Source organism: Plasmodium gonderi (genome assembly GCF_002157705.1).
Source record: "Plasmodium gonderi DNA, contig: Chr14, whole genome shotgun sequence".
Classification (NCBI taxonomy): Eukaryota; Apicomplexa; class Aconoidasida; order Haemosporida; family Plasmodiidae; genus Plasmodium; species Plasmodium gonderi.
This window is the reverse complement of record NW_021628939.1, coordinates 31,416-51,338: the sequence shown is the minus strand read 5'-3', so window position 1 is coordinate 51,338 and position 19,923 is coordinate 31,416. Positions and strand designations below refer to the sequence as shown.

The 19,923-nt window shown below is 22.1% G+C and overlaps 2 protein-coding genes across 2 annotated transcripts; one reads left to right on the top strand and one right to left on the bottom strand.

Moving 5' to 3' along the window:
* Positions 1–6,855: 6,855 nt before the first annotated feature.
* On the top strand, positions 6,856–7,971 carry PGO_140040 (PST-A protein; the record flags this gene model as incomplete). The annotated part of the gene is made up of 1 exon (XM_028689998.1): positions 6,856–7,971. The coding sequence occupies one exon, from the start codon at positions 6,856–6,858 to the stop codon at positions 7,969–7,971; it is 1,116 nt and encodes a 371-aa protein (XP_028545799.1).
* Positions 7,972–18,696: 10,725 nt separating this feature from the next.
* Positions 18,697–19,923, bottom strand: PGO_140030 (Plasmodium exported protein, unknown function; the record flags this gene model as incomplete). Its single annotated transcript, XM_028689997.1, has 3 exons — positions 18,697–18,813; positions 18,956–19,666; positions 19,822–19,923. The coding sequence occupies 3 exons, from the start codon at positions 19,921–19,923 to the stop codon at positions 18,697–18,699; spliced, it is 930 nt and encodes a 309-aa protein (XP_028545798.1).

Below are 19,923 nucleotides of genomic sequence, written 5' to 3'. Positions count from 1 at the left end.
TTTTTTGATATTAATGCTAATATAGTTATCAAAGAAATATTACTTATTTATCATATAGAATTGTTGAGGAATATATTTAAATACATAACAATAAAAAAGTATAATTTGTGTTATATTGTTACAATTATATTAACAATTTTCATGCATTACCTTCATTCTATTAATTAGATTTAAATGGTTACTATTTTCCCCTGGATGAGCAGTATACCGACCTGTTATTTGGAGCACATTAATTTAACCTTTATATTGCATATATAAACCCAATATAGACGGAAATATACATTTAAAATTAATCATATTTTTAACGTTTTATTTCATTGAAATAGAGTATTATGAATTATACACCATTTTTTTGTGAGTTGATGTGGATTAAGATTTTATCTTAGTGCTATTGCGATAGTTAATAATGGGAATAAACTAATGATACATATGAATTAGAAGATTTTGTACTATGTATTGAAATGTTATTAACTTGTATTCATTATTTGTGATCTCATGTACATTATTTATTACTGCAATCTGGTGATTACATTATTTTTTCAGTGGATGTAAAGATAATAACATTATTTCTTATCCTCTTGAACTCAATATTTCATATGAGGTAGCCTTTAAACATAACAACCTTCTTAAATGATAACTGTCATTTTAATATTAATAGGATGTCTGCATAGAGGAGCCATAAGAAATAATGAAGCATATCATTTCTCTTCAAATGGATATAATGTATCATTAATAGTTTACTCTTTTATTTTCCATTTATATATACATTACATATTTATAGAAATATAGTCATTGCTTTTATATTTGTTGTTCTTATAAATTATATTTAAGCTATCGTGTGTTTCCCACTAATTCAATTGAGGTTTTTTTTAATTTTATAAATGTTTGTTTAAGCATTTTATATGTCATTAGTGTAAAATATATGTATTTATGTATTTCAAGATTTTGTGGCTTCCCTGGAAATTACACATATTGTTAGTCATTCTGCATTTACTTTAGCTTAAAGTGATCAATTTATCTCATATAATTTTAAAAGTACTTATTTAAAATAAAGTATTTTAATTTAAAAAATGTTCAATTGTTGCTTAATATGTCGTAGCATAATGATTTTTCACACACGTCGAAAGAACTTAAAATTTTAATACTGTAGTTATAAAGTATTTTCTTATAACTAATAATACAAAAAACAATTTTATAAGTTGTATTATACTACTGGAAACATATTAATTGTTATAATACAATTTTCAGAATAATTTGGCATTGCACATTTTTTTCTTCTTAAAACTTGTCGTGAACTCACCCTTAAGTGCCATGCATCTGACACTGAGAAAATATCCCAGTGTTGTAATATGTGAATTAAAGTTCTTATTCAAAATAATTTCAATGAATTAATGTTCATCATTTCGTTGTTTTAATAGTTATTTGCAAAACAGGTATATTAATACATGCTGATAAAAAAAAATTAAGCGAAGTCGCGGTAGAAGTTATAAGAATATATATATAAATGTGCTTATACTGTTAGGAGAGTGTTTGAAAAAGATTATGCTCTTCAATGTTGAGGAAATAGTTTATTCTTATATTAGGAACGTAAATATGCTTCACATTATAAATGTAACACAACAAAAATGGAATATTACTTCAAATTATTCATATACAATGACACACAGTGCAGAAATTAGCATTTCATTGTCCATAAGCTTTAATTATGACAGTGATTATTTCAAAACACGCTTTTAACAGCGTACTAATTTATAATTTTATGACACTAAAATATGTAAAATGTTTTATCATTGTTACACATTGTTTGACAAAAAGAATAATTGAAAATCCTCAATTTATGAGAAATTTTAACAACAAATGCAAGAATTTACTACTTTTATTTTTTAAAAAAAAATAATATTAGCACCTTTGGGATTTTTTGAAAATGAAAGAATTAAAAAATAAAATATAAGGTGTGTTTGTAAAAAATCCAGCAGGTTAAATGCTCTTTCTTCTGATGCCTGTGAGATTCTGCGCCACTGTGCTTTGTGAATTACATTTTTGGAAAACATAAAGGTGCTTTACAATCACATCTTTATGTTTGTTAGCCTCATAAAATGTCCCTTTTTTTCAAGATGGATTTGTAACAAAAGTTTATTTTGTATGCATATAAAAAAATATTAATCTATATATGCTTGCTTATCGTATATTAAAAAATAAATATAACTACATAAAAAATTGTTTTTAGGTGTATCAAATTTTAAATATAGATTTCCCAAGCTTTATCATGAAACTTTACAAAATTGAGTATTGGGACACATACATAATTTATATGATTTTGTGACAAATATGTTTTTTACACAATTTAAGAAATTAATATACCAAATAGCATGTTTATTAATTTGTGTCAGATTACTTTGTTTTATTCATATTAAAAATATTTAATATGAGTATTTAAAAAAAATGCAAAAAAAATAATGATTAACCTTAATAACTTGTGGATAGGGTAATATATGTAATAAGAACTAACCTTTTATAGAGAAGAACCAAGACATCATTTATCCATTGAGTATTCAATTGTTATTATTACAATATTTGCTTTCTATAGGTAATATGTGAAAAGAAATATCCACTATACAGTAATATAAAGACGTTACTATTCGTTAAGTACGTAAATAACATTGATTTTATATAATAAGTATTATTAATAGAGTTGTATGGAAATTTATGAAATTGATATTTTGCAGAGCACTAAATTCCGGTATAGATTTATGAACAATTTAAATTTTTCATTTCTTATGGGAGTAATAGCACAATAGAAGAGTTTGAACTGAATTAAAAGTATGCTATAACTTATATTTAATTTTTTATCTTTTTACCATTAATTTTAGCTGATAAATACTAAATCAGCTAGGTTCGTGACATCTTATTTTCATGTGTAAATAAACATGTCTATAAAACAAATTTTTCACCAATTTAACGCATATTAACATGGGATGACCGTTTGAGGAAGGAAAAATTGGGTATATTTACATTTTTATTATATAAATAATTCCCTATTTGAACATGCTACATGATTTAAAGAGAAATAAACTATTTTTTTCTTTAAATGATGAATATATAAGTATAATATCATTCTTCTGTTCTGCAAAATTATTAAGAAAAAAAATTTAAGAATTACCTTCATATCAATGATATAGTGATATAAATATTGAATAGTTTTTAAATGATGCAAAAGGCTACTGTAATGAATAAGGAAAGGGTTGTACTAAGGTTAAGCACTACGTAAAAAGGTAGCTAATTTTTTAGTACACTGTCTATAAAATCAAAGAATGTAGGCAAAGTACACTGCTATTACATGCAACATTGCTTCATTGGTTACTGAAGAAAAATGTTTTGCATAGGAAAAATTTAATAAACTAGATATTCTTAATTTTCGGATTTAGCACAAAAAATTAATTCACAATACAAAAATGACTTTTCTTGCAATTGCATCTTTCCACGCACCCTAATGGATTTGAATGAAAAGAAAGATTTACATGATTAATTTTAAAATTATAGTTACATTGATAGCATTATTAAAAGTATAAATAAATGTACACATCTTTTAGAATATGTAATATATGTTATGGATGTAAATGAAAGGAGGGTTTCACATGTTGTGATGACGGAGAATACGGATTCTGTTATTGTGCTGCTTTTTATATTATACGTGATGAAGATTTGCATTAAAATAAATTATTAAATAAATTAAAAGAAGGTTTTAAATGAAAAAAAAAAAAAAAAAAAGTGTACATCTAATTAATAAGACACATTAAAATGTTTTGAAAACATTTTCAGAAAGACGTAAAAGTAAATAGTAAAGATTGCATCAAATATATGCATGTTCCCACATATTAAGTAAAACAAATCAATTAGTCATATATCTGCTATTAAAAATAATGAAGCAATGACAGCTTTTAAACTTATATCATTTTCTCATTTTCATCGTATATACTTGAATAAAGTGTGATTTTTTTTTTTTTTTAAAATAGTTCATAGTCAATAAAAAATTCAGCATAGGCATATTAATCTTTTATACTATTTTTTACTCTCTAACTTGTTAATATTTATAGTTCTCAAATGATTATGTATCATATATGCTTTTGTATGGTAATCCAGAGCGAATACCTTACAGCTTTATAATAGCGGATTAATGTGCAAAAAATAGAGTAAACGTAATTTTGTTAAATTGGGGTGTTAATTATCTTGGCATAAGCTAGAATCAACATACACAAATCATCAAAAAAGGAGATTATTATCATACCTATTTATCTGACAACTTGTTTGCTATTTATTGATGTAACATGTAAACACTTCGCAATGCCTCATCTGGAGTAAGAAGTGATGCAATAGTATGGGCAATTATTTTAAATAAGAATTAGAAAAAATGAAAAATTGTTTAATGGGCAGTATATATATCATCAGATTTAATCCTTTGAAATAAAAAAATAAATATGCAAAGTTGTAGATACTATATTTAACATAGGACATATAAGAAATCGTGAGAATAAAATTAGATAAAAAATATAAAAAAAAATTGAAACCCTTATTTTACTTGTAATTATAGAAAAGCATTGAATGTCAGAAAAAATAGTTAACGTGAAAATAGTTACAAAATGCATATTTATACTGAAAATTAATGAGTCTTCACTCACTAATTTACAAGAACTGTAGAGCAAACATTAGTCAATTCATCAATTGTCTTATTCTTAAATTTGATAGAGGTTATATCAAAATGTCCTTGCCAAAAGGAACATATAATTGTTTGTTATAGAATGAATTAAAAGGGAAATAAAAATATATATTAAAAAAATGGTATTGATTATTTAAATCTAGAAAAATAAAACGTTATTCGTGGGAATGAACTATAAAATAAGCACATTAGCAGGAAATATTTTTTAAAGAAAATGTTATAAATATCATTATTGTATTTAATACAAAGTATTTTATATTTTCTATTTATTTTATTGTAAAATGTATGTTACAAATTTATTATCATAATTAAAATCTTTCTTTTTTCATTTTCTTTTTTTTGTTTTATCACTTATAACACTACTAATTTTTCTACAAGGTAACTTTTTTTTATTTTATTGTTCATTTCCTTTTTTCGGATTCACTTACACTATTATTAATTGTTTCATCCTATTTTTTTTTTTCCCCTAATTTGAGAACTCTTATTTGTTTTTTCAGGTTTCCCTTTAGTTAATATTTTTTTTCATTAAGGACTTTGAATTACACAAATAAGTGTGAATAGATGTATTGAAAATGTATAATATATGGATGATGTGCTATATCTATGACAATATTAAATAGAATTTGTAACATTGTGAGAATCGTTCACACTCATTTGCGTATCAAGTGTGCACGTCAATTAATTATTTACTAAGCATGTTATCATATTCCTGCATCGGTATTTGTGCATTTCTTTCCTATTCATTTTTATTCTTTTTCCATATTTTGAACTAATTTTTTCCACAATAGGGGTAATTTAGAACACAGTGCATTTAAATCATTATTGTTTTTATATGGTACTTTTTCTCGAAAACAAAATTTTTTATGTGGTTCTTCCTCAGATATTTACTCCATTATTCGTCCTACTGGTTGTTATAATAAATATTGAGGCACATTTTTTTTTAAGCATTGGACTATTTTCAAGTGTGCAAAACAACGAAAAAGATTATTATGTTTTTTATTTTTTTATCATCAATTTTAGTCATAGAGATATAAATTCTTTATGTGATCATAACACATGCGCGAATTAATGATGACCACAAAACATGAACACATTTGAATACAGATTATAATTCTAAATTAAATGCACTAAGATCACAAAATAAAATTTAAATAAAATAAATCTTATTTTAGATCGAAGAAATAATTATACTTTCATATTAATACAATTAAAATTATAACATTTAGAACATGAATTTTCATGTTTAAGTTTATATGTTTATGCTTGGATGTAAATGTCGAAAGTACAGACTCATGGTTAGAATTATTTTTAAATAATGACAGGTAAAATATAAAATTGGGTATAATACCTCAACTTTTACCCTATTAAATGCAACATTTAGGATGATTATTTTTAGCATGAATTTTTAGAAGGAATAACTTCAACGTTGCTATGGTTTGTTTATTTGTAGTAAAAATAAGCGTCTTCTTATTAAATTTGAAGCAGTGTTTATTCAATTGTAATTATAAATTTTAAAAAATTTCAAAACAACTGTTTTTAAGAAAAGAATAATTTATAACAATAGAAAATGTGAAAAAAACTTGTTTTCTGTACATATTTAAGAGACGAAATTTTGAATAAACTTTTTTTTTTTTTTAAATTTATACATATATACATCGCTTTATACATTTACTTAGGTAAGAAAAATTAATGTCAACATGATAATTTATTTAGATTAATAAACTAATAATTAAAAAAAAAATATATAATTTAGTTTTTTTTAAATTCTCGCTTTTTTTAAATTTTCTATTTTATTGTTTACATTATGTTTTGAAGGTTTATTAAAAGTACAACCATCTATATGATTTTATGATTTGGTAGATATTTTGACAATAGGTTTTTTTTTTCAAAGTATTTAAATTTATTATATAATTTTTTTCTTTTTTTTTTTAAAGTATGTAGTTGACTTTTGTACATATATTTACTATTAATGCATTTAATGTATTAGTAGTAAATATATGTATAAAAAATAATTTTTTTTTTAGTAAATCATCTTTATTATATTTGTTATTTTTTATGATTTGTTTTTTCGTTTGTAATAATAAGCTATTTTTTTTGTTGTTTTATTATATTTATGAATTATTTTCATAATTATAAGCACAATGCTACATGATCCAGAATGTGGTCCAGAGCATTTTGTAAAATCTCAAAGGCTTGATGGAAGACCGCAGCTTGGAGCATTTAAGAATAAACATGGGGTATCATTATCTACGTATGGATGGCTAGTAAAAAACGCAATAGGCATTATTATATTAATTCATGGCTTAAATTCACATGTTAGGTTTTCCTTTTTGAGACACAACGTTGATATAGTGGGTACTGATAAGGCTATATTAAAAGATGGTGTGAATTATTATGTTTACAAGGACAGTTGGGTAGAACGTTTCAATAAAAGTGGATATTCAGTATATGGAATAGACTTACAGGGGCATGGGAAATCTGGTGGCTGGGGACATCTGAGGGCTAATATAAGGCATTTTGATGACATGGTACACGATGTGTTAGATTATATTATGAAAATTCAAGAAAATTTCTGTGGAAGTGAAAAATCAAATAACATATTATGTTGTGATGATTTAAAAGGAAGTAAAAAATCTATTCCTGTTTACATAATTGGTCAATCCATGGGAGGAAATATTGCATTAAGGACACTACAATTGATAGGAAAAATGGGAGAATATAACGAAAAAAAATTAAATATAAAAGGGTGTATATCTTTATCTGGGATGATTTCTATTGAAAGATTAGTTGCATCACCACGTTCATATAAGTATAAATACATTTATTTGCCTATTATAAGATTATTTTCTTATTGTTTTCCAAGATTTAGAATTGTAAATAACATGCGTTATATAAAGTATAAATTTATGAATGATCTTTTTAAGTACGATAAAATGAGGTATAATAAAGGAATAACAAGTAGATTTGCATGTGAGTTGCTAAAAGCAATGGGTAACTTAGATAGAGATATGCAATATATTCCTGAGGACATTCCTATTCTATTTATTCATTCCAAGGATGATACTTTGTGTTATTATAGGGGTGTTGTATCTTTTTTCAAGAGACTAAAAAATGATAATAAAGAGCTGCTTATTCTAGAAAATATGGAGCATATGCTAACTGTGGAACCGGGAAATGAAACGGTTTTAAGTAAAATCATGAATTGGCTTTCAAAATTAACAAGCGAAATAAAGAACGCCAATTTAAATAAAAAATGATATCTCATTTTTTATAAGTGTATTTTTAGTGTCATTTTTTTTATAATAAAAAAATAAAACAATATAGTAAATAACCTCTGGTTATGTTCTTACATGTCTGTAAACCTCTATATGCAGAAATATGGAGGGACATGATTTGTAGTATGTATATAATTATATTGTTTTTATTTTAATTTTTTTTTTTTTTTTTTTTTTTTTATCTTTGATTAACTATTTTATTAAATTAAGATATTTGATAAAATTGTATATATATATTCTTATATTCCTCATAATTAGATATATGATGATATAAGTGTAGGGTTTGTGTTTAGGCCTTAATTCACATTTTGAGAAATTAATGAATTTTTTTTACAACATCCTTACAGGTTTTGTGTTTTGTTTTTATATCTTAGGCCCTTGTTGATTATCATGCTTTACAATTATATTAGAAAAATTGATAGAATAATATTAATATTTATTTATCATTTATGTGCATTCAATAAAATATGGACATGTTATGTAAATGATATTATATACATAATATTATTAATGATATGTATGCATATCTCAATATCAGTTAATAATATACATTTCTGTTTTTCATTTGAAAGTATATTATTAATAGATTTATTCTGTGATAAAAGCTTATTATGTTATAACTCTGGTTATAACGTTTTTTTACACATATATGTGTAATTAATATCCTATAATATTCTTTATATACACTATTCGCATACTACTGTTTTGTTTATTTAAGTATCATTATTTCTTCTACCATATCTTATAAACCTTTAATAAAACTACAACGGTATATTAAATAAATATTATATTACAGATAATGATGAATTTACGCACACTTTTGATTGAGGAACACACTATCCATAAATTTGTTTTACACAGTGTGACATACATATCTATTTTTTCTATTATTCGGTTTTTAATACATTTAAAATTACATTTTTCCAACATTATCAATAAGCTAAAATGTACGTAAAATAAAATAAATTAACAGTAGCTGTTCCATTACATAAGTAAAAAAGAAGACATATATTCAAACGTTCTTTATCGAAATATAATCAATAATAATTTTTATGGCGTCAACGAATGATTTTCTTGAATAATGATATAATACGAAACGGTGAAAATGAAATAATAAATAAGTATATCATATAAAAAGGCTCTAACAATTTAGTATAATATGCATTTAACTTATGTAAAAATTGTTTTCTTTAAGGAAAAAATTTGTCATTAATAAATTTTAAAAAAATTATTAGGCATGTTGTTACATATATTAATAAAAATTGACTTTCTAGTTACGTTATTATTATACAAATTTTAAATTATTTTTATTTTACAATACATAACACGTTATGATATAATAATTTACACATTTATTATAGAAAATTTGCACTTTATATTAGGTATGTACTTAGTAATTCTTAAATGTTGTGTACATTATAACCGTAAAATATGAGGAAATTATTTTTCTGTTGATTATTATAATTCTTCTTGTTATGAATTTGTTAAACTAATAAAATTCTAAAGGATCTTAATTAATTTACATTAATAGAAATTTTAACGTGTGAAAAAGGTAAAAAGACATAAAGGAAAACTTTATTGCTTTTTGATAAATAGCGTTAACACATAATACAATAAATTTAATGAAATAATATGCTAATTTTTATATTATTTAGAGAATTAATATTTATAAAAAAAAAAATAATACAATAAACCAAAACTATATATTAACTATGAACATAATAGGAATGGTCTATGTAACTATGATAATTAGATGTATCTTTAGTGGAATATATTACAGACACAAGATCTAGCTTTTTTACTTAAGTGCATCTATTAAAGGATGACAATAACATATGTTTTATAATTGGTGAGTATATCAATTGCAGAAAGTGTTAACAGGTAGTGGGATACAGTCATATATTAAAAAAGCAATCACTATAAAATAATAGAATCATTGAAGCATTAAAATGAGATATAAATTAAATTAAGAAAAAAACAGAAGTAATAAAACTTCAGGAACATTAATGAATGAATAGAATGATGATGGAAGGTTTTAACTTGTGATCCACAAAATATGTTTGGAGATAAAAATATTTAAGGAATTATGCATATGAAATTCTTCTGAAGTCACATGAAGGTGGGTAAGATGAAATGTGTGACAAATGGCGTAATTCTATTTATCAAATGGGTTTTTTGTTACCTTAAGCTTAAACATTTTCTGAGAAGTATATAATTATTTGTAAATATAAGCATACATGCATGAGAGGAAAAGAAGACAGATAAAATTAAAGTGCATTCGAAAGTAGTTTTACCATTTAACAATTATTTTTTCGATATATAAAGTTGAATATTATTATACATTGTAATTTCTTACAGTAGCACTATGGAGAAGATCATATTGATGCAAAATAAAACATTAATTTTTGGATCATCAAATAAAGAAAATAGTGCATAACAAACGCGATGGACATAACATAGAAATCATATTGTTTTCAAATAGCATAAAAAAAAACTTTTGTTTTAGAGATTAATTTTAAGTTTACCTAATAATTTCAGAAAAATATATAATAATGGTAATATAGACATTTCTCATCTTTCAAGTACTATATATAGAAATAAATTAATAACTATATTAGCAAGCGATAATAATACATAATAGGGTATAAGATTTTTTTTTTTTTCTTAAATAACTTTATACCCTTAGTCAGATTTAAAATGAATTGCAATAACAATCCTCAAGTTTATCCTAAATTTAAGCACGTGCATAACTGTATTTGTGAAATGATTTTAAAAGTTAGTATATAATATTTTGACATTTTGAAAAGCAAGAATTAAAGAATTATGCAATTTGGATGATAATGAAATACACAAGTATTGAATAAAAATTCTTAGAGAGTGTTTATTAAAAAATACAAAAATTTAATTATTATTCATTACTATTTAATAAAGCGTTCTTAAATAAACACCATGATATGAGATAACGTATGCTAAAAGTATATTTGATATATGTGTTATGAGTATGAGAATTAGTGTTTTAAATAAATAGATAAGAATTCTTCTTATTAAAAAGAAAATTTTAATAAAATTATAAGATTGTTGGGATAAAAAAAGCATAAATAATGTCTTGAAATATTGTCATTAATTTATAGATATAACATACTATTTTATTAAACAGTTCAATTTATAGTTATATTTTCATTACTAGAACATTCTATATTTATTGTGGACAAATTAAACTGGATTTTTATATTAAATGCGCAAATTTCCAATAGTATTTTTACCAATTCTTTGTATATGATATTAGTTTTATATGTATTTAACTTCTTAAAAACATTTGTTGCTTTTTGCACAATGTTATAAAACTCAATGGGATTCACGCATAACTTACCAAATAATTAATAAAAAGAATACATTTTATTTATGAGATAATTTAAAACGATTTAATGAATTCAAACGGTTATAGATCTAATAAAAGAACAAACGAAAGCCCTTAAAACAGTGCAAATTATTTTTTTAGCATATTTAATAAATATATATGTGGAAGCCATGATTAACTTAAGATCTACTGGAAAAAAATTGTTTACAGATGTAAATTATATATGTAATAAATAAACATTTATAAATAATTGAACAGAAAATTTTATATAAGAGAATTTCGCAAAATATCTATGAAATGTTCACTCTACAAAAGAGATAATGTGAAGTGCGTTATTATAGTCATGTTATTAGGAATAATTGTAAACATAATGTTGTAATTATGTAGAATAATATATTTTATTAACATTTTTAACAATATTCATTTAACTGAATATTAAATATTGATTGATCAGACAATATCTGATTTATATTTTAATATAAGAAAACATAAATCTATTACAATGAGAATCTTTAAAACCCTTAATTAAATAAAAGAGAATAATTTTATAATAATTTAGACAAAAAAATATTTTTGAATACATCTCTTTTATTAGAGGGTTAAATGAAATCAATTTATGGTAATAGGTTTGGTGTATAATATTAAACTACAATGAATGAATATATTTTTTTAATGCATTTTATTTTTAATAAAATGATTTTTTTTTTGTTTTGTTTTGTTTAATTATCTGAGAATTAAAATATATACATGTTAAAAGGAATACAATTATTGTTTAATATGTTACACAATAATTTAATACATCATACTTAATCCTTAAAGCAAGAACATACATAGGTAAAAAATTTTACAACAATGTTTTCTTTATAAATATTAATATATCTTTTTTTAAAGTTAATTATTATATGTATGAAAAATTACACAAAAGATAATTATTTATGTAAAATTATTAATTGTTCTCTTTATATAAGCTACTAACGGATACTAATATATACCCAACTTAATAGCAATACAATTTTTACTATGGATAACACACCTATACTTTCCAATATAAGGAATATGAAAAGTAATATATTTCTGATTGATTGTGAGACCTCAAACTGAGGGATTCATTGAAAAACATAATTTTCCATAATAGGGATAAGACTTGGAAATAAGAGTAGAAATAATATGCTACGTAGATGTTCGTATATTACTACAATATGCAATATTATCCGTTGATTTATATTATGAGTAAAATGAAAATCAACATAATCTTTGAGCTATCTATGTCACTGCTCTTATGGAGATAGGTCCCCATATCTGTGCATTATTAACTAAAGTAATATATTAGAGAATAATACAAATATTTATAACCTAGAAAATTTTTATATCTTATATCCACACAATGATATTAATAATAATACAGTATATTTATTGTAATAACACTCATTAATTGAACAGCATATACCATTTGGAGTATAGATAAATTAAAAAATTATAACTTAAAATTAACTATATATAATATATGGAAGCTGATAATTTGAAGACTAATTAATGAATAATTTGTATTAACTACAAATATGTATTTGGAAATATGAATATAATGTATAAAAAAATATTCACCACATTTTTGAGCCACTTATGAAGATGTATTACATATTAAAATACATCACTGATATAATTAGAAAAGTTAGAAATATTTGATTTAAACCAATAATATTGGTAAAAATTCTACGAAAAAATAAAATATAGCCCTAAGTTACAAGAAATATGTATGCATAAAAAGAGTTTATCCGAAAATTATAAAAATTAATAATATGACCAAATATTCTTAAGGATAAATTATATTGAAAATTGTTAATAAATAAAAAAAGCATAGGGAAGATGAATATTATGTCTTAATATATAATAATATAAATAAAAGAGAAAGAAAATGCGTATTTTAGAGTATATTTATTTGCTAATCCTTATTTAATAAGTTCCATAGATATATTGTGCACTTTTCATGAATTCACATGCGTACCCTAGTACGTACATCATATTTTTAGTTTACCATTGATATGCATTTCCATGTTTATTTCATTTTTATTAGGATATAGTTTAGTAAAACAAATATACTGTATATAATAGTTTTATATAGGTCTTTAGTTCAAGTCTCTACTTTTCATAGCACAAAAATAAACAAAAATAATAAAATGAAATGAAGATGTTTTAATAGGTGAAAATAATTAATAATATATGAAATAAAAATACGACATAGATATGCTAACAGAAATGCATTCACTTAGAAAACCATTCTGAATATAACATTAATAATAAAACATCAAATTTTGTTATTAATTAGTGAAATATGTTTATAATTTTAAAAAATGCACCCTTTAAGAAAAATTTGCTGTATGAAAAAATAAAATAATTTTTTTTATATTTCTTTATATATTATATTTTTCATATGTTATGATTGATAAATATTAATGAACTATTTTATCCTTTTATAAGAAAATTTATTTGTCATTCATTTAGGAATTTCAATAATGCATAAAAAAACATTTGTCTAAATGTGTCATACATTACCTTTATGTAATAATGAAAAAAAAAATTCATCATATGTATTCGTTTCCTATATATAATTGATTTTACACAATAATACGTTATTTTTTATACATCATATAAAATCTATTACTCTAATAAATTCATCACCTTTTTGCATAATATATAAAAAAGAAATAATTCTTTTATACTTTACTATTATGCGAAATCCTATATTTAATTATGAATATAAGAATGAAAATTTAAGATTATATTATTTTTATAACATGTAGAATAGCACATGTACAGCAAAATAGTAATATATATGTAGTCTAATATCATTCCTAATTCAAGGAACATCTATAAAGTTTTAATGTATTAGCCTTATAGATTTAATATGTCCTTTAATATGTCAGATTTTGAGAAATTTATATGATCATAAATAATATAAGAAATTTATATTTTTTTATTAAATAATTAAAGTAATATAAGAGATAAGCATTATAAAAAAATATTTAGTGAATTATATTGGAATAAGCCAATAAATACACTAACAGAAGTACTATATTTTACTTATGTGTAGTTATATATATCATATTAGTTATTATATTTCACAATAAGGAGAATCCTTTTAATATATCGAGCAAGAATAATTTGAATATATTGGAATTCCGGAGAAATAAAAATACGAAATATAACAATATATTATAATTTAATTTTACATAGAATAATGACACATAAAAAAGAATAAATAAATAAACACACTATATCAAAACACTGTATATTCATTATTATAGTTTAACTATTTTACTAAAGCATTATAATATGTCATGAAAAAATTAATAATCCATTAAAATTACAAAATATATGTGGGAATAATATACAATATAGAAACTTACATTTTAATTATTTTTTGTACATATAGTGAATATCCATGTAATATGTATAATATATAAAATAAACTATAAATAATACATTTATTCGTAAATATATATATATATATATATTCAAAGGATAACATTTATTTACAATATAGACACATTAATTTATGTATAATAATAAAATAATAAACAACGTGTATTTATCTTACTAAAATATGATTAACATAAAATAAGGTTTATTCATTTATTGTCTTTTTAACATTTCTTATAAGCATTTAATCAAAATACTAATAATTATTAAGAAAATTATTACAACAAAATATGTAGCGGAGAAAACAAATTTTTAAATAAAAATATATATACAGACCTATAAATAACAACCCATGAAACCTAGTACACATTTTTTAAACTAAAGAATAGTATTGTTATGATAATATATGTGAACTCTATAAAGAAATTAAAGACACATAAATAAAGTTGTTATAATGAAATAATTGATTAAATTATATAATTTAATTCATTATGAGATGTGAAAACATCATTAAAATAGAGCTATATATATATACAATATTATCACAGTTATATTGTTTATACTATGATATTATAATATATATCCAATGATGTGCACTTATTTTTGATTTTTATTATTTTTATTAAAAAACATTCATCCTACACAGATATAATAGCACTGACGCAGTTTAAAATATATTAATAATTTAATAAATTAAGAAGAAATATAAATTATGTGAAATTAAAAAAATTATATGAATAAATGCATGTGATATAACAAGTATATTTATTCAGATATTTTGATATAATAATAGTTTATTATGAAATGTATAATAATACATATTCATTTACACATATATATAATATAAAATAAGTGGCAGAAAAAGAGGTTAATGAAGGCGTATTATTAATAATCTTATTAAAATTATGATTTGTGAGCATAATTTTAAAACATATTGCATATTGAAATTCAAGCGCTAAATTTTTCTTAAAAATAATAATTATCATTTTTTTATTGATTATAACATTAATTTTTAACTCGGTTATACCTACGTTTATGCAATATGTACAAAAAAATTTACATGAGATATAGGGAATTTAGAGGTGCTCCTGAGGTTGATCATTTTACAGAGCTATGTAATAATTTTTATAAAAATGTAAGAAAAGATAATAATTCTACAGATATCTCTATATATTGAAATTTCTTGATCTAAATTTAAATAATGTAGAAACAAATAATGGAATAGTTAATAAAAAAGAAGGATGTAGTTATTTTTGTTGTAAACTGAAAAACACTATAATGGATAAATTTATATTTAACTGTGAGAATTATAATTATTGTTAAGAAAAATGACACAAGGATGTGTAGAAAGATTCAAAGTAAGGATATCTAATATATAGATATATCATATTAGCTATTATAAAAATATTAATAAAAATATATTTCAATTATTTGAAAACTTAGATGAACTATACAACAAAATTAACATATTTATTACTAATGAAAATCTATATTGGAGGTTTTTGACAAATTTAGGTGAGTGATATGATTCTCAGAATACTGTCAAAGTATGCATAACGAGTGTTTTAGTTCATTACTCGTAAACGCTAATAATGCATTTATAAACTTTGTAAGACGATTAAATACTAGTTCTTAAAGATTAAGTACATCCTTAGGTTATTTTACGAAGTTTTAGGTTTACAGTTTCATATATATAACAGTTTATGCTTTTTTCACTATCATATAATTCCATAACAATATTAATAATATGTAACTTATACACGTAAAAAAAAAAAAAAACTATGAATTAATAATATTATTAAAAAATATTCACTATTAAAAAATTTTGTTAATTAAAATTCATTTATTTGAGAATTTTTATCAGATAAATAATAAAATATTTTACCATTTATATTACTCTATTTCGGATAAAGTAATGGGAAATATCATTTTTTACAATATATTGTATATAACTTCATATGGATGCAATGAGTATTATATAAAAAAATATATATTTATTTTAAATAAAATATATGAATGATATGGTATCGATTATTTTCCCCTCTAAACAAAAAAAGTATTATTAAAGAATTACCATATTTTTTTTTCAATTATTACAAATAATGCTGTTTCTCTTGACACTTAGCATGGTTCCCATTGTATTTCAAAAATGAAAATTATGTTTTCAATATACTAATGTTAGACGAATTTTATTGCAAATTTAAAATAAAATATTTACTTATGTTTAAATGATATATAAATTTTACTTTATTTTATAGCTATGTACTCTATATGACAAGTATAAAGATATATGTATAATATATATATTTAGCAATTAGCGTAATATTCATCTTCTTCCTTATTTCACTTAAAGTAAAATGTAATATTATATTCTGCATATGTTATTGTTTATAAAATAAGTGGTTTAATATTAGATTACTGTAAAAAAATTTCATAAATGCTTTACAAGTCTTTTAACAATAGTCCAATTTCCTTTGGCACTTTATTATAGTACATTAATAAAAAAAAGTATAAAATTTTTTAAGTTAACACATTTGAGCTAACAGAAAATTTAGTATATTTTGGATCATAACAAATAGAATATATATCGATAAACGCAACTTATCAAAACATACTAATTTTATTATAAGATGTTGTGAAACATCCAAACTCCATTTATTAACATTATAATGACAAGTAATGTATTTTTAGCACAGCATTTACCATTATGTTACAAATTAAAAATTAGATATATAATAATTTACCTTTAATGGTTACACAAATGGAATGATAACTATTCAACACGTTAACCTTACATTATATTTCAAAACTGATATGTGTTAATTAGGATAAAACACGAACAAGCAATAATAAATAATAATCCAGTAATGCGTTCTCAACATTTTTGCATATAGGGCAGATATTTATTAATTTTCTATCTTTTTGTTTTTATTGCATAATTTTTCTTTATACGTGTGTTTTCATGAATATGTGTATAATCACTATTGTTGCGATAATCTTTATGTTATATTTATTTATTCTAACTGAAAAAAAAATAATTTCATCAAAATGAACTATTAATAGTCTGACATAGACCAATTTAGTGTGTAGTGTGGAATAGAAAAAATGTAAATTAAACCATTTATGAATAATTTAAAAATATTTTTTCATCATTGTTTTCCAAATAACATAAAGGAAGGATTTCCAATATTTTCTGATTTTCTTGATAAACCAATAATTACCAACTCAATTTTAAAAATGTACTTTTTATATTTTATATCATTATAATATAAAACTATATGAAGATTTATTAAAACTACAGATGGTTTATTTTTTTGTTAAAAATATTTAGCAGTTATAATCATATACAAAATAACAGTACTCGTGTAAAATACATTATTTAAGAATTTCAATGTTTATGTTTCATCGTGAATTTTAAATAAATATAGAATGTATAAATTATAAGAAATTGTACTGCAAATGAATATATGAGACTTGAATTTGAATAGAATGACATATATTTACATCCTAGTGTAGTGTGCTTATATAACTCTTATAAAAGCGCACTTTTAAAAAAAATAAATCTAAGAATATTAATAATGACATATATATATTAAACAAAAAAAAAGAAAAAGAAAGTAAATAAATGATACGAAATTTTTACTAAAAAAATGATAGAACAAATTTATATTTTAAACATACAAAAATATTAATTAACTAAGTATTTAAATATTATTCTATGGATTGTTATTTTATTTATTAAGCATAGTTATCATAAACATATTTTTAATAAAAGCATGCATATACATATTAGTCATATTTAAAATACAGTTAATGGATAAGCGTTTTACACACTATCAAATCATTAATTTGTAAAAAACAAAAAAATGTTGTTTTTATACAGCATGCTTGGTCAAATCATTAAATTAATTTCAAAAATATAAAGAAATTAATTATGTAATAAAAAAATATTCAAAATATCGTAAACCTAATAATATACATTCATAATTGATATGTATCAAAATAGTGCATATTATGCATGTTCTTTGCTTTATTTTGAAAATTAAGCACTGAGCAGAGATAGCACTACTTTTTTTTTTTTTTACGATTTCATATTATTTGTCAGAGCTTTAAAATATTATAATATGAACTGTAAATTTTTTTTTATATATTAAACTAATATGTTATACTTTTTATGTTAGATTTTTTTACATGATTATTTTTATTTTTATAAATATATCGTACCACGAAAAAAGCATAACCAACAAAAATGTAAGGGAGTAGGGGAAGAAATGCAGGTATTAATACTGTAACTACTGGAAATAATGCTGCTAAACCATTTTGTTTCAATTTTTTTGTAGAAATTTTATTTAAAGATTTTCTCATAATTTTTCTGTTCACTCCATAAGGTTCCTCATATTTGTCTAAATAATATAATGAATCAAATATTTTATCTTTACAATAGCTATTATCCCTTTTAGTCTCACTAGAGAAATTCCCTTTTTTCTTAATCCTCATATCTTCTTCTAGTTCTGGATATGACTCATAATTCTTGAATAATGTTTCATGTTTTGTATTGATATTTGATTTCGTATCATTTATTATGTAATCATAATCTACTAAATCATATTGTGATGACACATAATCACAATTTTCTACATCACATAACGACGACTTGTAATCATAGTTTTCTAAATCATATTGTGATGACTGATAATCACAATTATTTATATTATATGTTGACGATATGTCATCACACTCTGATAATTCTTCATTAGCACTTTCACAATTAAGGAATAAACTGTCGCAAGAATATGTAAATTTTGAATTCGCTCTTTTGCTATTTGCTAATAAGCGTTGATTTATTATAACAAATTCCATCTTTGTATTTAAATTTGTATTTAATGATTTAACAAATATATCCTAAAAATAAAAAACAATACATAAATTTTTATTATTTAAAAAGATGTAAAGATCATTCTATTTCGACACTAAATCAGTAGAGTTTTATAAAGTAAAAACTTAGAATGAAATTATAATATAAACAGAATAGCATCTTTATTATAATCATTATATACTAAATCATCATAGTCTTGGATTTTCCATGTTAAAAGTAAGATAGGGATGGCAACTTTAAAGAAATTGAAAAATTTTAAGATTTCATTCATTGTACTCCTCAT